The sequence below is a fragment of the Leptodactylus fuscus genome, chromosome 4 (assembly GCF_031893055.1).
Source record: "Leptodactylus fuscus isolate aLepFus1 chromosome 4, aLepFus1.hap2, whole genome shotgun sequence".
NCBI lineage: Eukaryota > Metazoa > Chordata > Amphibia > Anura > Leptodactylidae > Leptodactylus > Leptodactylus fuscus.
Genome location: NC_134268.1, coordinates 36,042,728 through 36,064,931, shown reverse-complemented (window position 1 = coordinate 36,064,931; position 22,204 = coordinate 36,042,728). Strand labels below are relative to the sequence as shown.

The window sequence follows — 22,204 nt, the reverse complement described above, 5'->3', positions numbered from 1 at the left end:
AATGGGACAAGGCTGCAATCTTCTGTTCTACCACCACTAGGCAGACAGCGTGCCAGTACATGGACTGTTGTAAAACATGGAAAGGCCCGCGCACCATCATCCCATCTTAATGAAATTTTATAGAGCTATGCTTACTAAACAATGAGGATCAGCAGTGCTTGTCCACTTACCACAGTCCTTTCATTCAGCAGTGCTAACAGTTGGGCTCCTATAGATATAATATGGATGATTTGCCCTAACAATAGCCCAACAGTATTCTGACACTTATTAACAAATTTTACAATAATACATCTTACTGTTCTACACACTACAAACTACACAAAGTTTTTTGCTTCCGGCTGCATGGTATGTGGCAGTCTGGTGAGTGATGGACCCCACCAATCTGATGGGCTGACGTATCAAGATTTTTGTCCTAGAAAGCCCCTTTGATTTTTTGGTAGTCATTGTGTGGCAGATGTAATCCTTATAGAGGTCATTGACCTTCTGGATGTAATAGTTTACTTTGTGTGTTATATTAGCACAGTATGTTCATGTTGTTTGGGAATTATATGGCGGTATTTATCTAGGCTTTGTGTAGCATTGCACATTGTGTTTGTTTGGAATTTTATGGTAATGGTGGTACTGTATAGTTGTATGGCAATTGTGTTGAAGTCTTTATTTGGCCAGTGTATATCACTATTAGGTTCTGTTTGTGTCTGCCAAGGGAGAATTTTTTTATAGAGTTGCTGTCCACTATTAAAATATGTTTGACAGCAAGAATAGTGCAGTCTTCAGGACTATTTTAACAGGTGAGGATACTGGAACATAGATGACCCATTACAGTGTCTGTCTGCGTTTGTTGGTTACAGTAGTGTTACCAGAACCTTATTTCATCAGAGTACTGTATTGTAAAGGTATTTGTATACTGTAGCACAGTACACTTTATGGGGAGGGCACTGCAGAAGACCCCACCACAGAGCATCATCCAATGTATGGCTGGTCCTGAAGACAGGTTTTATTTAGTAATGAAGCCAGCCGAAAGTAACATGTATGTCTTCTAATGAGTTCACCTGGGTCGTACACCTCGTACTTGCTTGTAATCTTTTTTTTTTTTTTTTTTTTTTTAACGTAGATTTTATGTAGATTGTGAGCCCCATATAGGGATCACAATGTACATTTTTTCCTATCAGTATGTCTTTGTAAAATGGGAGGAAATCCACGCACAGGGAGAACATACAAACTCCTTGCAGATGTTGTTCCTGGTGGGATTCAAACCCAGGACTCCAGCGCTGCAAAGCTGCAGTGCTAACCGCTGAGCTACCGTGTTGCCCCTATATTTGCTTGTATTCTTGTCGTGTCATTCTGATATATATGTCTGCTGTACAGAGATTGTACTACTGCCCGAATCTATTGGTATTAGTATCTAAGATTAATAGTTGAGAACTATACATGCTAGTAGGTCCCCCGACTGTCTATTATTATCTGTTTTTGTCCAAACGTTAGAGAGTTTTGCATGTCAGTGAACCCATCCAAGATCTTTCATAGTAAGTGTGTCAATTGTAAAAGTAAAATAAATTGGGTAAAATTAAAACAATCCAAAGATTTGGTAAGGATTGTAGTACTTTGGTAAAACCTCAATTTAACCACCCTTGAAAAGTTGTTGCACTGATGTTTATTTGCTTCTTAATTTTTTTGTTTACTATTGTATCAAGGTGTATTTGATAAACATTTTTGTAATATAATTTATGAACCTATCTAACTTTCTTTGTAATAGAAAACAGGCTGTAACATTCTCCTTAGCAACCCTAACTGAGCTGTAATATCTCAGGTTGTTTTGTAGCTTAGAATCTCATCTTTCTTGAGCAATTTTACAAGGTGTATACAGTCATTTAAAGAGATTATCTCCCTTTATTAAATCCTTCAGCTTTATATACTGCATTAAGTACCAGGTATACGGACAGTCTCCTTACCAATGCTTAGATCATTGCTAATGGGAACATAACAGCCTATTTGCTGGTAAAAGCAAGCTAGATGGGTTAATACAGTATAGCAATATGTTCAACCCCCCCCTTCCCCAACACAATGGTGAAAAAAAAAAATTAAATGTTAGTTACTCTTTAAGTGCAAAATTAAAGGGGCTCTATCAGAAAAATTTTGCTGTATGAGCCCCACATATGCGTGAATGGCATTTAAAAAGGAAATTCAGCCACCGCTACAGTGATATTAAACTATCCCCCCGTTTTAAAATAAAACCTTGAAAAATAATATGTTAATCTTATCTATCGTGCACGGTGGGCGGGCATTTAGGGTCCGACGTCATCTTCAGCCACGCCTCTTCTTCCAGCGATGTCCCCGGGTCCCGTCTTCCTCCGGTGCTCGCGAACTGCCATTGATAAAAAATGGCGCGGGTGCATGCACAGTAGCTGTAGTAGTAGTAGCAGCATGCTACTGTGCATTCACCTGCGCCATTTTTTGTATCAATGGAAGTTCGCGAGCGCCGGAGGAAGATGGGACCCAGGGACGTCGCTGGAAGAGGAGGTGTGGCTGAAGATGACGTTGGACCCTGAATGCCCGCCCACCATGCATGATAGATAAGATTAACATATTCTTTTTTAGGGTTTTATTTTAAAACAGGGGTGGGGGGTGTAGTTTAATATAACTTTATCGGTGTCTGAATAGTCTTTTTTAAGGCTATTCATGCATATGCGGGGCTCATACAGCATAATTTTGCTGATAGAGCCCCTTTAAGAAACATTCTAACTAGTTTTGTGTTGTTGTGTCTGTGAAGTTTTTCATATAGCTGGTTATGCTGTTGGTTCTCACATAGATTTCTCAGCACACTGCTCATAGCTGTCGTTGGCCCAGGGCTGTCCTTGCTCTTCTCCTGTTCTCACAGCCCAGTAGTTGTTGTACAGAACATTTTAAGATTTATAAGAGGAGAAATAGAGCACTGAAAGTCTGCAGAAGGAGGGAGTACAACACATGGTCAGTGTATACTGTAGAGAGGAGATCCATCATGTATGATAGAAGTCCAGAAATGAAGGTTAGTGAAGGCAGAAGCTTACACACACACAGACCTCACATCCATATGCCTTAACAGATTCATGGTATACTTATTTTCATCATAATAGAGAAAAATCAGATGGTCTTTAGTTTAGCACAGCAGGTATGTTTGATCCCAGGCCTTACCTGTAGTAGGGTAATATCCTCTCTTCTTGGAGAACAGGACTCCATGGGAATACCCTATTTACAGAGCACCAGGTATCAGGACTTCTGTCACATCATAAATGGACTTCAGTATGAAAGCAAGAAGAATACAAGCCAATAGCCAGGCTTTGTGGCTATAATTTATATATGCCCTTAAGTGATCTTATTTTTGTTTTGTCTCCTTAGGAATTAAAACTGCCATTCACCTTTCTCAGTGGTCACATACACGAGCTGCGGATTCACGTACCATGGACCAAACTTGGGTCGGAGTCTGTTGTGATAACCATCAACACTATGGAGTGCATACTGAAGTTAAAGGATGGGGGACAGGTAAGCCCTTTTGCCTATTTGCATTGGTAGAATTTACCCTCTAAGACCTTGTATTGTGTATGAGGGTGTCCTGACTGTCGTAGAACGACACGTCATGGATATAAGTAACCGATTTCAATTAGCCGTTGCTTTTGTTCCTTTGAAGATAAGTCTCGGTCAGGGGCTTTCTTCCCATTCACCTGCATTGCCTGTCTGAGCTGACTGTACTTGTGTATGAGAGAACCACATGAGGATATCTGTCTGTCCACACAACCACATCCTGCCACTTACCTCTTTATCTCTGCCTCACCAGGCTTTTTCAAGGATTGGAGACCTTGTTCTTTGATACACAACGTATGGAACCATATTCTTGATGAAGGTCACACTGATATCCACATACTGGTATTCTCAAAGAAATTGATATTTTTGCACCGATACCTACAGATTTATAATCTTAAAATTCTGAGATTTTTTATGAAGCGGCCATACTGTTATTGCAGTATCCTGTGACTCTATGGGACTGCATCTCGGGCGGCCCCATTAAGTAAATGGAGCGCCAGTCACACAAGTGCCCTTGTACTTCATACACAGGGGGTACTAGGGGTACTTTCTACTCCCGCTCTCCTTATCTTTGGCGATCCCATCATGTCTTTAGGGTCACAACCCATTTAATAGGATTAAATTAATTTACACAGTGGTTACCCACCCACAAGACGGCAACAAGTTGAATTATCATCAATAGAAATGTAATGTAAGCAGTCATAGCCACAATTTTGTAATTCATCATCAGACCATAGTTATATCTCCCACTAGCCTATATATTTGCATTACTTTAGTTTTTACATATTTCGTCATCTGATAAACTGCTCACTTTGAACAAATGCATTGACATGTGAGGCTAGGAAACACGTGATAGATATTTAGGTTCATTTATTTTGTGTGGCATGTATACTTTGTGTTATTGGCCCTTGTACATGGCCCTTGCAGTTGCCTCATGGACTAGAAAATATTCCTTTTCCTGCTGATTTCATATTTCATACAGGACATAATCTTTATTATCAGCAGCACATCTCCTCATGCAAACACGAAACGTGCAGCGGACAACATGCAATCTGCATGGAATCCCAGTGAGTCTATTAATGGGGTTATCCAGTTTCTCAATAATATTTACATAGTGCAAGCCACGCCGCACACCCAGCGTGCAAACTGTAGTGAGAGTGTAAATACTGTATCCATTCAAGATCTAATGGGGCATTTTGTGTTTTATTTCATATATTTGTACTGTGGGACTTGATCCTGTTGTTGATCATCTGATCCCTGATTCAGTATTTTATACTGCAATCCTATTAATATTATAAATGTGAAAGTTTGTGGGTTTGTGTGTTTGGATGTTTGCATGTTCGGATGTTTGTTCCTCAATCACGGAAAAACCGCTCAACCGATTTGGCTGAAATTTTTCACAAACATAGTTAATACACCCGATTAAACAATAGGCTACTTTTCGTCACAATAGCTCACATACGTTTGTGCCAGGACCCCCACAAAACCCAAACTCACACCACCATCTCTGCAATCTCACACACTTTGGACCATAGCAAGCTACAAAATTCATATTGCCCTCTGCAGCCTCACCCCTAACCCCACACAATCTCATATACATATACTTTACCACTTTGCCCCTCACCTTACCGATACTCCAGGAGGCTCTCTTTAACGCTCCGGAGCAGCCATGTTTGCCGACCCCCACCGCTCTGACAATCCGCGACACCCCCCACCCATGTCAATACCCCTAGGCGGTCTAAAAAATGCAAAAATTTTTTTTTTTTAAAAAAAGTAAAAAAAATATATAAAAAAAATACAAAGGATTAAAAATTCAAATCACCCCCTTTTCCCTAGAACACATATAAAAGTACTTAAACACTGTGAAACACATACATATTAGGTATCCCCACGTCCGAAATCGCCCGCTCTACAAAGCTATACAAATATTTTTCCTGTTCGGTAAACGCTGTAGCAGGAAAAATGGTCAAAAGTGCCAAACCGCTGTTTTTTCACTGTTTTGATTCTGATAACAATTTGAATAAAAAGTGATCAAAGCAATAACATTTCCCGAAAATGGTAGAACTACAAAGTACACCCGGTCACGCAAAAAAAGACGCCCTATACATCCCCGTACACGTACGTATAAAAAAGTTACGGCTGTCGGAATATGGTGACTTTTCAAAAAAAAATTTTTAAACACAGTTTTGGATTTTTTTTAAGGGGTCAAAATGTAAATAAAACCATATAAATTTGGTATCCCCAGAATCGTAAGGAAACACAGAATACAGGGGACATGTCATTTTGGCTGTACAGTGAACGCTGTAAAACCAAAGCCCGTAAGAAAGTCGCAGAAATGCATTTTTTTCTTCAAATCCACCCCATTCTGAATTTTTTCCCTGCTTCCCAGTACATTATATAGAATAAATAATGGTGGCATCATGAAGAAAAATTTGTCCCAGGAAAAATTAAGACCTCATATGGGTCTGGGAGCGGAGAAATAAAAAAGTTCTGGAGTTTAGAGGGAGGGGAGTCAAAAACGAAAATCAAAAAATGCCATCGGCGGGAACTTCAAATACTTCTGTCCCAAAGTCACTATGTAAAGTTTCTCACAACACCGTATATATAGCAGCTCAAATACAAAGTAACTTCAACACAAAAGTCTCATGTATCCTCTGAATTACAGCAAAAACAAGATACAAAGTTACATTTCATATCCCATCCCTTATACACAGTACGAAAACCTTACCCACGCCTGTATATACCCACTTCTACAATCACCGCAGACGAAGTCGCGGGTACCAGCTAGTACTCCTATAAATGCACATCCATAGAACTTACTATAATGGCAGGACAGAAGAAGGCAGCCCAGGGACACTGACCCTATATAGGAAGAGCAGGGACAACCGACCCCCAGCCACTTTGGGGTTCGTGTGATCAGGGGGACGTCATTGCAGTGTCAAGTACCAAAGTTCCATGATGTATGTACCTGCCCCCAGTGCTCCATTGTACGCCGGTGCTGTCTGTGTCAGCGCACACTGGTGCCTGTGCCAGCTGAAGTCCTCACTACAAGTGGGGAGCCGGTGAAGTTACTTACAAGAGCCACCTATTCCTGTTCTTAGGCTGCTAGGATAGGCTTTAGCGGTCACTTATGGCAATGATTTCAGCAAGCACAGGCACTGACAGGCGCTGCTCCTGGTAGCGGCAGCAGATAACCGAGCTCCGGGGACAGGAGAGTATCTTTTTTTTTTTTTTTTCAAGTTTTCTCTTCCACAACCTCCACCAGGGTTTCTGAAATTCATGAACAACCCCTTTTAAGGGGCCTTTTATTTGGCTTGATGCAAGATATATGGGAATGTTGTTAATGGGATTATCCGTATTCTAATATCGATCTAAAGTGCCAGTAAAGTGGGATTCCCCGAGACATGACCTAACTTTGGAAACTACACCCCTCAAAGAATTCATCGAGAAACAGAGTGTGCATTTTTATCCTTCAAGTGTTGCATTAATTTATTTTCCAGAAATGTTACTTACAAAACTATAGATTAATTTGCTCTGTTCCTTCAGTGTGCAGAGAGCCTAAAATAAAGCTTTTCCATATACCGTCATTTGGAATATGGAGTTGATCTCCTGTTTAGGATCCTACTCTCTAAGTATTCCTGAGTTCCACTCTGGAATACTTCTAGTGCGCTCCAATATGTAATACTATATGTCCCCTGCAGTGTCAAAGTAACCCGAGCAGCTGATAACTGGGACTTAGACTCTGTTTCAAAAAAGGGGTCACTTCTGTAAGATATTAAAGGGCTTTTCTGGGTTAAAATGATGGATGACCTACATAGATCAGTAATATAATGTCTTATATCCAGCTCTTTCACTGATCATTTGGTTTCTGGCTGATACACAGAGAATAGAGCAGGAAGCAGACAGTGCTGTTCTCTGTGTAGTGGCTGAACCGAGTCATTGCAGCTTAGTTCCTAGTCAAGTGCATCGGAGCTGATCTGCAATACCTGGTCTGACCACTACATAGAGAATGGAGCTGTCTGCTTCCTGCTCCAAAAGTATAAACAGCTGAGAACTGCTGATCCAGACCTCCTTAGATATGATATGTGTGACCTATCTTTAGGATAGGTTATCATTATTTTTAGGCTAGAAAACCCCTTTAAAGTGGATGCTTGATAAATAATCTTATAGCCTAGGATGGAATTATTCTGTATGTTGTACAATGTCAGCGCATACATGTTTCATTTATTTTAATAGATGATAATTTTATTTGTGTGTTTTTGTGTTGAATTGTTTTTAGCAGAAAACCCCAATGTACTTTACTTTTGCTGAGGCCTTTTTTTATGGCCCGGTAAATAGTTTTGAGCGATCGGGGGGGAAGCACGGACATAAATATTTTTTTATTAAACATGCATTATGTTTGGAAGCGGGTCTGAAAAAGCCATTGACAAAATCCGGTGGCATGATCTCTGCTGTGCCAGAAAGATTATTGTCAGAACATGACATAACTGGAAAGACATATGTGCGTGTTCAGCAGGTAATAAAATATTTGGAAAACAGATCAATGCGGATTGTGTTCTGGGTTGTCACCGAGGTCGGGTTGTGAGCTGCTCCATGTTCAGCAATTTTTGTTACTGATATTGCCAGAATATTATATCATATATAGAGGCTGCAGTAAACATGTAGTTAACCTTTTACTGTTTTCTGCTCCAGCTTCTGTCTTGTACAGTCAAGTGTGGGAATGTTCTAGTAGGTTCACTCTACGCTTTATATATCAGGATAAAGTAATATTTAAAGGGAACTTGTCACCATGAAAATACAGTTCAGTCTGCAAGCAGCAGGTTGACTCATATTTTTCGGTGTCACAGCTATCTCTATGCAGTCATATATGGAGGACTGTCAATCAATATCCCTATAAGGTGCACGTCTGCAAAACCGCACTCCTTTTACTGTCCCCCTGGTCACTTTAACTGAATGCCAGAACACTGACAAGTGTTGTGGACTCCTTAGTCCAGGTGGTACATGGATGAATTGGTGGGCAAGCATTCAGCTACATGTGGTAGCCAGTTATGTCCATAGTCTATGTTCACTCATGTATGTAGTCTTTGAAATTCAGACCGTATGTCAGCTGTATTTCCTGGACTGGACACTGAGCAGAGACCCTTGTCTCCCTATGAGACTACTGTTTCGCACAGCCATTATATTTTCGTTACGGGACAGTAATTCAACAACTGGAAGGGCCTCCTAGCATTGTAGATGACTATGATGTTTGGATTCTGGGTCCAAGACAAAATATGTTGATGTGACGCTGACCATACTCTTACAAGTCTTTCGAATAAGGGGCAACACGGTGGCTCAGTGGTTAGCACTGCAGCCTCACAGTGCTGGAGTCCTGGGGTCGAATCTAGTCAGGAACAACATCTGCAAGGAGTTTGTATGTTCTCCCCATGTTTGTGTGGATTTCCTCCCATTCTACAAAGACATACTGATAGGAAAATAAAATGTACATTGTGATCCCTATATGGGGCTCACAATCTACATAAAAAAAAAAAAATAAAAAAAATCTTTCCATTAATTTAGGTAATGAAAGAATCGGCCATATTCTTCCTTTCCTGGACTTGTGTTGATAAATCTTACGCTAGGTTCACACTTGCGCTTGGGTTTACGTTCTTTGGGTTCGATTGGGGACGCAAAGAACCCAATCAAACCCAATACTCCAGCCACTTAAAAAGTGATTACCCGTGGAAACCAGTGAACCTCATAGACTATAATGGGGTCGGCCGGGTTTCTGGCCCGTTTTTGCCCGAATGCGGGATAGAATCCCTGAACAGGATGCAAGCGCAGATGTGAACCCAGCCTTATAAGTTGGCTGATAGCAGCCCAAAGATCTGTTACTAACTTGCATTGAACTAAAGAAAAAAATGAAAGGTTTTTTTTTTGGTTAAAAATAATTATTTATTTTGTTTTAAATATGGTCTGTTAGTGATATTAATGGGTTAATACGTGCACCCATAGAACTTACCAGCGTTTTGAGTAATTTATGGATTTCTATGGGAGTGCCTAGCATCTTCTGCATTTGTTTACAAGGTGTAGCTTCCTGCTGCAATGCATTGTGGTAGTTGTAGGCTCTCACACTATCTCTCTCACGCCCCTCTTTCCTCTCTAACATCCCCCTCCCTGTCTCCCTAGCTATTCCTCCCACTGCTAGCCCTTCCCAGCTCACTCATCCCTTCCCTGTATGCTATTATACTGTACCTGTCTTCTTCTTGTCTTCCTTCTCCTGGGAACATGCAGCTCCGTGCCGTAGCTTTCAATACCTCTGTATTGCACAGGCTCTCAGCTTGCATAATAGAGATGTACTGTTGGCTTCAGTGCTAAGCCAGGACTCTGGCTCTGTTGCGCATGCGCGTGCTGACGTCAGGGAAGAAGGAGGAGCCGTTCCCCGCAGAAGGAAGCCTTGACAGGAAAAAGATAAGTAAGTATGATGGAGTGGATGGGGAAGAGTAGTAGTGACGATCTGTTTCTGGAAATAGAGAAACGGATCTTCAACGGATAATCAGAATATGGGTAAATATACATTTTATTTTTATTAATAATGTAATTTAGATAGTAGGAGGGTGTTTAGATTAATGTGGGGGATTTATTGTTACCCTTTATGTAAACAAGTATACAAGTATACACTAAGGGATTTCATGGTAACACTTTGTTCACACAGTGGTAGTTACACATCAGAGTCCGCTGTAGTAATTACGCCATTAAGCGCTTTCTGATTTTTTTTAGCTGGAATTAAATGAAGCATCTGCCTCCCAATGAAATGAATGAGAGATGATATTTTATTGTCTGACGCCGGTTTTACATGTAGGGTCTTTCCCCCAAAAATGCTGTGTGAACCTCGCCTAAGGCCGGACTCCCACAGGACATAAACGCCACAATTTGCTCGCAGCGGAGATGCTACGGGAAAAATCGCGGTGTTTTGCAGTGCAAGCAAAGGGGATGGGATTCATGAGAATCCCATGCCCACTTTGCGAAAAAAAAAAGCTGTTGCGGCTTTGCAAATCGCAGCATGTCAATTATATCTACGGAAATGCCGGCTGCTTTCCCATAGATATAATTGTAACAGACAGAGGAAAACTCTGTGAACTTTCTGTTGACAGCGCTGCGGAAAGAACCGCAGTGCGTTCACGCGGCGGTTATTTCCACAGCGCTTTAGCACTGCGATTACGGCCCATGGGGCCTTAGCCTAAAGGTTTCTGCTGTTTCAGGTAGGTGAGCGTCCATTGTGGTAGGGATTAGTAGAGCGTATTATGTTTCTTACTTTATATAATTTCTTTCTTTCCTTGGTTGTTTTTGGGTTCAAACATACAAGTGTTAAACAACCATTAAAAATGAGAATTTATAGCCCACAGGGGGCAGTACTTAATCATTGGTTTAATTGTTTGTCCTTTATATTATATGGAGCCCGTCTATCCCAGCGTATTTATCATGTTTAAGGAGGTCTACAAATCTGTAATTGATATGACCATCAGTCATGGCGGTTTTATGGCTCGGCTGCTATTGCTGTTGATAGCCTTTTGACACCAGAGGAGGAGTTATGTGAGAAGTCTCCAAGATGATGATGATTTACGTAAGATACAGCAAAACCATATATACAACTTGTGTGTCCTTCCAGCCCCCCAGGATAACCTTTTGCAGCGTTTCACTAGATGGAAGTTACATAATACGTATGACTGCTCTGTGAAGGCTCAACTTTTCCTCAGGAAGGTCTGATTATTTTCCAGCACTGTCTCACCTTTTGAGATTCTTCAATTTTCCTTTAAAACATTTTGTGACTGCCGTTCCTGGAAATGGATTTAATTTAAGATGTGTTTTATGTGAGGTGTAAAATTTAGTAGAAGTCTTTCCTTTCTGGTAGATCATATAATAAGAGCTGAAAAGAACAGGTTTCTTTAAAACATGCAGTAAACTGTGCCCAAAAGGAGCTAAAGAGAATATACACATAGGGATCATTGATCCCAATATGGAGAAAAGTAGCAATAGACTGTATACCACCCACTAGTACAGAGCTTTTATGTGGACCAATTGTGAAGTCCAGCAAATTCTTCATTAAATGGATGTGGATGATTCAAGTTCTTAGAAACTGTCAATAGGTCTATTACTCGAGCACCGTCAGAAAAGAAGGAAGTGACGTTTCGTGCCCAGAAGAATGAAGATTGATAAGTAAGAACTGGCGCTGGAACTACATGGTGAATGGACCTGGAAGTAGAAGACGCCATCCATTCTGTAGTGGCCATATCAATTTTACAGCAGCTCAGTTCCCATATGTGTCAATGGGAACTGAGTGTAGTAACTTGGCATGGCCACTAAACAATGGCAGACCTGTCTGCTGTCACCTTTGTCTACGGTGTAGGTCCAGCAGCTGTTATGAGTGTTGGGGCACCATATCTGACCCCCACCAATCTTATAAGGTCACATTTACTATCAAATTGATAGAGAAGCCCTCGTGTGGAAAGAAATCTTTACCCGTCTCTTTATTTTGACATATTCAGGGCATTTAGCCCTGAACACTATGTAGAGTTCCAAGAAGAGACGTTCCGTAACTTTTTTTGTAAGTTTTTGCTAAACTGGAAATCTCAGGATCTGCCAGGTCCGCTTTGGCCATGTTTCATTGCACTACCAGATTATGTGGTGCTCATTTTCCTTTGTGGTGCCTCCATTACCATCTTCTGCCACCTGAGTCAGAGCGTGTGTGTCAGTCTTCCCTTAGGTTAGAAGATGAGGTTGTTATTACTTTCACAGTAGCAGATGGAGGAGACATTTTTTGGTTTTGATTAGGTGACGTTGACTTGCCGGGGCACGTACTAACCACTTCTAATATGTTAATTTCCTTTTTTTCTGGAAACACTTTTTTTTCTTTCTGTGGACTATTAGCTAAATGTCAGTAAACACATTGGATGACTGAGGTTGCCTTATGGAAACTATTTTTCCCATTCCTTTATAAATAACCGGACTTGTGGTAGTGCATTTCCGCTTCTGGCCCATCTTCTGCTTTCATGTAAATTTTTCTATAATGACCGGGCACTGAGGTCATGGCTGACTGTCATGTAAAATTCTGCTGAATTCCTCCTCTGGCTTGGCCATATTTTGGTAGGTGCGGAGTAACGTTGTCTGTGAAGCTTTAGGAAATATGCCTCCGTAGTATAAAACAGACTTTAACAGTAATGGCCTTTTTTTTTTGTTTGCAGTAGTAATTACTGTATGACTAACTGTGGAAAGTTTTCATGTCTAGTTTAGAGCAACACGAGTTGCAGTAATGGCATGTAACAACTCTCAATGTTGGCTAATAATGACGATTTCCTCCAGGGACTGGCAATTCTCCGATCCTTTTGGACTGACCGTTTTGCAGGCTTTGCTTGATGAGCTATGTGCAATTTTCTGGAAATTCAGAGGTCATGCAGTTCAAGCTAGTTGAAATTATGTGGGTGTATTTTTTAAATAAAATATATATATTTTTGTAGACGCATTGTTGTCAGCTCGATTTTTGTGAATTGTTTCTTAAAGAGTATCTCCAACTTTGCATACATTTAATAATTCAGGTGAAAATAAGAATAGTTGTAATATATTTTATTAGAAATCAGTTTTCTTCTCCACTTTTCTGGCTGAATTTTTCACATATTAGAGGGGAGGGGTAGGATGAGGCTGATAGAAAAGAAACTCAAATGCTGCTATTCTTAGCACTTTTAACAGGGCTGTGTTTGTAGATAAGAGGCTAGCAGTGCACAGAATAAAGCAATAAATTAATTAAGTAGCCTCCTACTCCTCCCCCACCTTCTTCATGTGTTCTGTGTTTGTGTGGCTGGATGCAGAGGTGAATCTTATGAAAACAAGCAGTCAGAAGATAAGGAGCAGAACAGCTTAATAACTGGTAAAGGCAACCACAGTTTCTTGTATTCAAATGTAGAGCTGGGCGATTAATCAAAGAATAACTGAAAATAAACATCAAGATCTTCTCTTTAAACCACAGAGTATAATAAACTGAGGCTTTGAGAAGTGAAGAAACAGCGTTACTTGCCTCTCCTGTGCTCCAACGCAACTCCCTGCTGTTTGTGGACGAACTACATTTCCCCCGATTCATCTGCCTGCTCTCACTCTCTGTGTTTGCTGCTCACAGGGAGGGGAGTGAAGTGAGCCTGCAAACAAAACATCACAGCATCATGTGACCTTAGATGTGGAAGGGATTTATTACCTGTGATTTAATTGCAGGGGATACTGGAGAAGGGAGGGGAGGCAGATGAATCATGGGAAATGTAGTTTGTCCACAAATTCACTGCAAGCAAAATTAAACCAAGCAAAGAGTGCACAAGGGAACAGAGAGTATATAGCACTACAGTGTATGTATTTGCATATAATTTTTGGGAGCTGGATAACCGCTTTAACTCTCCTGACGTTTCAGTTGAACATGAGCAAGGGCCCATTCTCCCGGTTAATTTTGGGGGGTTCTTTGCCTCTCAGATCAAGTTTCAGGGGTGGTGAGCCATGCTGAAGGCTCCCAGGCTTGTCTGGTATGGACGTCTATTACAGGCTGCACTACATTCACTACATTTTACATCATGTTCTAATGAACCATATAACAAAGGTCCTATTGCTCGGTGTATGATCATACCGGGGTCAGGATTGCTTTTCCTGATAGATTTGTTGGATCTAAATGGATATTGGTTTACTCCACTGAATTACGGGGTCTTTAAGGCTTCTTTTGGAAGTTAAGGCTATAGACAAAACTGGCCGTTTCTTGTCATTCTTTTTCCGAGTACCACTTACGTGTATTTTTCTGCACATTGTGTATTTATTCACTCTTCAGCTGTATCTCTGATCCCCTAAAGATTTCATTACAATCTTTTGTAATTGCTGTAACCTTCCGGATGATAGCAGAATACAGATTATTTTTCGTCAAATGATATAATAGCTTTGGTAATAATCTTCAGGTTGCAATACGTATAGAACAATATTTTCTTTTTGAGTGTAGATGGCAAGTGGTTGTACAAGTTAGGTCTCCTCTGATTCGGCTGTGTGATATATGTATTCTCGGAAGACTTGCCAATGAATGGAACATTCTGGGGAGCTGTTGTGACAGCTGTGAGGAGTAGCAGGCTCAGTGTATCAATGACAAGTGTCGGAGAACGTTCCATTTTGGAAAGTTCAATTTATGGGTCATCTGTTGGGTAAAATAATATCACCAATGGACTCTGCAGAACTGGTTTGGCAAGTGACTGATTTAACCTGTTAGGTGGTGCAAGCAGTCCTGCGAAGAGGAAATCACTTATACATTATGTTATCTATGTGCGTCAGCTAATTATTGTTTTGATGATATGTTAAATGGGTTGTCTGGGACTAACATTAGTGAAAAATTGATGGCACCAATAGACAAAACACAACACCACATTGACTATAATGGGATCCATCCAGTGTCTGTTCTTTTAAACTGAACTTTCTGAACAAAATTGCTAGACTTGTAGCACTCTATCATCTGCCGATTTTCAGAAGACACTGCAATGGTGTCTCCAAATGGAGGCTGTAACTCAGATGTAAACTCTGCCTTAGGCTAAGGCCCCACGGTAGGATACGCAGCGCTGGGGGAAAAACCGTGCTGGGAACGCATTGCGATTCTTCCCTCAGCGTTTTGAACAGAAAGTTCACAGAGTTTTCCTCCGCAGACTTTCTGTTACTATTATATCTACGGGGAAGCCGCCGACGTTTCCATAGATATAATTGACATGCTGCGATTTCCAAAACTGCATCGGTTTTGGAAATCGCAGTGTATCTGCGCTGTGGTTTTAAACGCAAAGTGGGCATGGGATTCACATGAATTCCATCCATTTTGCAATTACTGTAAAACGCTGTGGTTTTTCCCGCGGCAGAATGGCATTTCCAGCCCATGGGGACCCAGCCTTAAGGCTGCATTCACACTACGGAACGCCAGCGTGTATCACAGCCGTACACGCCGGCGTTACAGCAGGGCTGCCGGACACTTCCCATTCATTTCTATGGGAGTCGGCATGCGAGTGCTCCCCATAGAAATGAATGGAAAAAAGCAGTCCATTCATTTCTATGGGGAGCGCTCGCATGCCGGCTCCCATAGAAATGAATGGGAAGTGTACGGCAGCCCTGCTGTAACGCCGGCGTGTACGGCTGTGATACACGCTGGCGTTCCGTAGTGTGAATGCACCCTTAGAGTGTTTTGTAGCGCTGTTATTGCTTTGGCATTTGGCACCTGATACAGTTTAAAAGGATTCTTAAAATTTGAATGTGACAGAATAAAAAAAAAAATCTTTAAATAACACAGAAAAGTGTGCTCATTTTTTAAAATAGTTTTAAAACATTGAAGTAGTAGTGTGTGAAGTTACCATAAGCTTTTTCTAGATAGTAGAATGCACCTCATAAAATGCCTCCCAACCCTCCCATTCATTTCAATGGGAGTTTGGCAGATTTTTTGCTGTAGCTGAAAAAAAAAAAAAACAGCTAGAGGGAAAAAGAAGCATCATGACCTGTCTTTGGGTCTCTAAGGATTTTTTTTCTTTCTTTTTTCTCCCATTCATTTCAGTAGGAGTCGTAGATAGGTCATGATAGGTCATAAAGCTTCTTTTCTTGTAGCTGAAAAACCAGCTATAGGAAAAAAAAAATCTGCCACTTTTCCCCTTTGAAATGACTGGCAAACTTGAGAGGTGCCTTTTGCAGCAGATTTTACTTCAAAATCCAACTGCAAAAAAAACTCTGTGTGAACTTATTCAGGGATACTTTGGACATTGAGGGAGCTTTGTGAAAGTGTCTAAGGGTATGTTCACACTGAGTTTTTTGCAGGCGGATTTTGATGCAGAATCCACCTTTAAATCTACCTCCAAAAAAGGCTCCCATTCACTTCAAATAGAGGTGCTCGCTTTTTTCCCCCGCTAGCTAGCTAGCGGAAAAAAGAAGCGACATGCCCTATCTTACCACGGATTCCGTTTATTTGGGTCTAATCAGGAGCGGGATGCTACAACTGCATTGACACTACATTGGCATCCCGTCGCGGCTAGCTGCACCAAAAAACCACATGGTGGAAAACTTTTTCACTGTGTGAACTAGTCCTAAAAGGGTCTATGTTGTGCATAACAACCAATCACAGCACGGCTTCTTATGGTAAACTTTAAACTTAAAGCTGGCCTGTGATTGGTTGAGCAGAGACTATTTTGTAAATCTGCACCATTATGTTGTGGGCTGTTGTGCTAGTTTTTTATTTGGTGGTCTTTGCCTTTCTATTTTTTTGTACCATTATTATTTTATCTTTATTTTTCTATGACCATTCAGAGTTTTCATCCCCCCTCCGCCCCATTCCACTTGAAAAGAAGCAAGCAGGACTTTTCTCTCCTCATTTTTCGGGTGGAAACTTGATGGAGCCTATTCTAGTTTTTTAAGTGAATTGGGTTGAAAAGTGGACCCAAAGTATGGAAACCCCAAGGCAGGTGTGTACCTAGTGTTACTTACATAGCGCCATCATATTCCGCAGCACTTTACTGGCATTGTGGTCTCGGTCCCATCTAGGGCTCACAGTTCACATTCCCTATCGGTGTGTCTTTGGCGTATGGGAGGAAACCGGAGTACCCAGAAGAAACCCATGCACCATTCCCTTACACATGAATAATATAGAATATAATTTAGGCCCGGTTCACATCTGCGCATGGGTTTCCATTTGGGCTTGAACGGAAACCTACTCTACATAAAAAAAAACCTGTTACCTTAAGGAAACCCGCGGACCACAAAGAATATAAAGGGGTCCATGTGGTTTTGGCACGAAAAATGCGGAGAGAAAAAAGCTGCTTGCAGGACTTTTCTCTCCGCGTATTTCATGCGGATAGGGGAACGGAATGGGACAACGCAGATGTGAACCGGACCTGACAGATCCTCTAATTCCCAAAAAGCTCGTTATTAAAATCCTATGAAAGTAAATATGTCATAAACTATGTATCGGATTAATAATATAAGATTAACAATTGAATAACATTCCTAAAAAATGTTTTATTACATAGCTGGCATCGGTAACTTTTTTCACGATCGGCCGTTACTTAATATACAAATGTAGCCTTGCATTGAAGTGCATGAAAAAAAATAAGGGATGTCGAGAACTTTCCCCCCTCCCCGAACCTGATACTGTATCAGAAATGTTGAATTCAGCAGCTGGCTGCCTGCATGTGTGAACTACGCTTACCAACGCAGTTAAAAGCCTGCTTTGCTTTAATGTGTAAATCACTGTGCGTGCATTGCTTCACGGATGAAAGCCTATAGTCCAGACATGTTTTGGAAGCTGGCAAACTTTTGGAGCGGCGTTGGTTGTTGAGTTATAAACAAAACAATAACACTCTGAGGTTGGGTTCACTTTCCAAGCCAATAAACAGATCTTAAATCTGTAGAGATCTGGAGCTTAGGTGTTGATAGACAGTTAAAAAAAAAAAAAAAAAAAAAAAAAAATAGCCCTGAACTTGCTTTATAACGTATTCGGGTTGGAAATGAAAGATTAGCGTGTTTGTCATCGGAGCTAGTGCAAGATGACCCTATGGAAAAAAAAAAAGGTGGCTATTTATTTCAGCCTGTATATGGCTTTCCCATTATATCATTCAGCCAGCGCCTAAGTTTATAGCAGACTAATAGTGTTGTCAGACAGATTTCTGGTTTGCTTTTCTCTGGTCCCCGCTCTGTTGTGTATTGTGGCGCTGATATTGAAGCAGGCAGTCTATCAGGGATCTCATTCGCTGCAGGAACCTTATCTCACCATCACAAACATCAAAAGATGTTACACCAGGACGTTTTTTTAATCCCTCTAGGTAAGGTCGCGATTTGCCGAAAATGGTCAGCTATGTCTTATCTGTTTATATGTGTCATGTTATCATTGCGTTAGAAGAGATGGTAGGGAGTTATGTTGGCGCAACAAGGACTGTGGCATGGCTATGACTTTGTTCACATCTGCACTGTGGGATGTTATGAGTTTTCTGTTCTGTGTTAGAGAAACTGATGATATGGATCCATTTATACATCCATTGAATTCAATGGGTGTGCAAACTGTTCAGGTGCCATCCATTGGCATTTGTCAGGGATTAGTTTTGTAGATGGAGGTAAAACCACGTATAGGGGTGTTTTCCCTCTGTTTAGATGAAACCGATCCACAGTGGAAAGCATTCAATGTAATTGTAGTCCATTGTATTTTCCTTGGAGCTATTTTTTATGTACATTGCGAGCCCCCATATAGAGATCACAATGTACATTTTTTTTTAAGTACATTCTTGTACTTTTTAAGTGGCTGGAGTATTGGGTTTGATTGGGTTCTTCGCATCCCCAATCAAACCCAAAGAACGTAAACCCAAGTGCAGGTGTGAATCTAGCGTAATATTTATCAACACAAGTCAGGGAGAGGAAGAATATGGCCGATTCTTTCATTACCTAAATTACTGGAAAGGTTTTTTTTTTTTTTTTAATGTAGATTGTGAGCCCCATATAGGGATCACAATGTACATTTTTTTTTTTCCTATCAGTATGTCTTTGTAGAATGGGAGGAAATCCACACAAACACGGGGAGAACATACAAACTCCTTGCAGATGTTGTTCCTGGCAAGATTTGAACCAAGGACTCCAGTGCTGCAAGGCTGCAGTGCTAATCACTGAGCCACCGTGTTGCCCCTTCTTTGGATCCATTTTTGCATGACTGATCTGTCAACATCCAGATCCACAGCCAATATTCATCTCCTTCTCTGACTCCTAAATATGCAACAAACTATACGCTTAATACATTCATTATATAATAATTATATATTTTAATTTCGAAGCAATAGTTGGAGCAGGTACACTTTTACTAACACTACCCAAACCTCACTTTGACTTCATGAGTCCGACTCCACAGGCTTCGATGTGATGGAAATGATTTCTCATGTAACTTTACTCTCTGTGCAGTTACAGAGCTCACACAGTGGACCTGATCATGGGAGGAAAATCAAAAAGAAATAATAATCCAAACTATAGAAACAAAGGAGTCAATTCTTACTAATCTGGGTACAGCAAGTATTCTGGTCATAAGAAATGATCCCATCCACTGCTAGATTGATGAGGGTCCGACTATTGGAACCAGCAACACCCATGATAATGGAGGTCTTGAGTTCCACTGAATGGTGGGATTTAGATTTTGAAGAGTTTCCTTGTCTAGCACTCAGGGTTCTGTTTCCTCAGTAGGGGGCTGAGACCAACCCAGGATAATAATCGTCCTGCTCGATCTGGATGCTGCTGCAAAATTCTTGGTGCGAGACACAATGCTGAGCCCCATCGAGACAGAATCCAACTCAAAATCCACCTGTAAAAATTATTGTGTGAACTTACCCTGAGGTTGCTTTCACACGACCGAGTTTCAAAACCCAGTCCATGTGTTGGCCTGCATCTTATGCTAGGAAAGGCACTCCTATCAGTATAGTTATTTATGAGTCCCTGACTGGCAGAGACATAGTGTGTCATGCTATAATTGGTACAGGACAGTATGTCACAGGGAGGCAGGGACTCCTAGATGTCTATACTGCTAGACGTCCCTCTTCTGGATGAAACACGGTGGTGTGAATGCACCCTAAGACACTTGAAGACAACCTGGCTACAAAGCTTGGCTAGCAGTTCCATAGAATTGAATGGAGTGTCAGCTCACATGTACAACCACCATTCCATTCAAACATGGAAAATTGGGACCCCATTCTAGAGATCAATGGGAGCCCCTCCTGTAGGAATTGATTTACTATGCGTCTGCTATCCTATATTACAGGAATAATAACATGACACAATGTAAATAAGAATATAAAACCCATTTGAGATAGTTTTAGATATTTTCCATGAAATTTGCAGCTTGTACAATCAGTCTTGTAGATCTGTTCTCGGTTTTGCCTTGTTTCTCTGTAGTGTTTAGCGGTGTGCAGGGTGGATGTGTTTGTGTAATGCTCACTTACATCTGCCTCTCTCCTTTTCCATACGGCTACTAGTGCTCTGCTCTTGTGCCTGTTCAGCCTGTCTATGGCTATTTTGCAAAACTATTTCATCGACTGTGTTTGTGGAGACTTTCTGCCAACAGACATGAGCGAGATTCTGACAGCATTCCGAGACATTTACTAAAGCACCACAAGGTTACCCAATGAACCCTGGTCGTAGTGCTGAATAAGATGCATTAAGTAAGAGGTGAACACACAACAGATCAATTTTATGTCTGGCGCAGGCACGGTGCTGGTGTATATTCATCTGAAGAGACACCCACACCACACGTTTATTCAGGTTTTTTTTCACCTTTACTGGAATTACTGAAATTTTTGCCAATTTTTATTTGAACTATCTTGAATTCTTATAGACAGGCAACCACATGATGATGAAGTGTTAAAGGGTTTATACAATATAACATCAGGGAATGTACGGCACATCACTGGGCACAGCAGTCACATGGATGTACCTTACAGCGTACCAGATATCGGCAATTGATGTACCTTACATTAATTGGTAATACCATTTAAGGGGCCGGTGACATGGAGGCATTTAAGGCAGTTTTCCGCCTCAATTCCTCTCCAGCTAAAGCACAAGTTTGGCTTTCCACCACAGTTTTGCCCAAAGATTTGCCTTAGATAAAATGGGATTTACCTGCATGAGCCTCCCAGTGCGGCTGAATCCTTTCTGAAATCCACAGGAGGATTGAGCAGAAATTCGGAGCTGATTTTGAGATGGAATCCACCAAATTCCAGCCCCAAATGCCTCCATGTGATTTTTTTTTTTCTTGTGGGTTTTTTTTTCATTTATTTTTTTTTATTTTTAATAGATTCTCTAATGACTAGGTTTCAGCTCTTTCATTGCGTTAGTGCTTGTTTTCACCAGTTAGTGATACTACCAGATTGAAGTCGTGTTTTTTTTTTTTTTTTCTTTTTTCCTGTACCCAGTGGATTATTCACAGAAAAGGTATTCCGTGCATTAACCCTCCACCCTCGCCCAGGTTCAAAATACACAAATAGGGCAGTTTCAAAACCTTCTTTAGGCTTAATTCACACCTTAAAGGGGTTGTCTCATCTCAAGGATCCTATCTATACTGCTAGCTTATGTGGGTTTAAGACTTTCCCTAAATACATTGCTTCATCAAAACTGCTTTGTTTGGCCGCTATCTGAGATTATTCACTTCATTGTTTACACTGCGTTTCCATAACCATGGACCTGGGGATGTTCTCATCTCTCTGCCCAGGACAAGTGACGTAGCTCCCTGCTCTCAGGAGGGAGGGGGAGCGGAGTGCTCAGACCAGCTTGTATTTCTGAGCTCTTTATCTCCCAGTTATCAGTCGGTTAATTGAATTTTGCTGAGACAGAGAGTCTGTTACCTCTGTATGTAAGCACAGACTTGTTCCTGTAGCACATAAATTTGGGATTCTCATCACCTGCTATATCCGCTTCATATTTTGCATCTTCCAGTGATACTGTGCTAATTTATTTACAACCATCCCTCATTACTGACTGCAAACATGTACTGCTATGAAGAGAGATAGCAGAGCAAGTGAAACCCTGCCCACCAATTCACTGAGAAAACAGAGCACACCACAGCCTGCAAGATGTTGTACAGGTGAGTTGGGAATGCCCCTTTAAAGGGATTCTACCA

General features: G+C 41.0%; 1 protein-coding gene across 1 annotated transcript in view; it reads left to right on the top strand.

Annotated features, from left to right (window-relative positions):
- Positions 1–22,204, top strand: part of VPS13B (vacuolar protein sorting 13 homolog B) — a 705,368-nt gene that overhangs the window by 10,307 nt on the left and 672,857 nt on the right. The window contains exon 3 of the mRNA XM_075270303.1: positions 3,373–3,516. Within this exon, the coding sequence (XP_075126404.1) occupies positions 3,373–3,516 (144 nt within the window). The remainder of the gene's footprint in view (positions 1–3,372; positions 3,517–22,204) is intronic.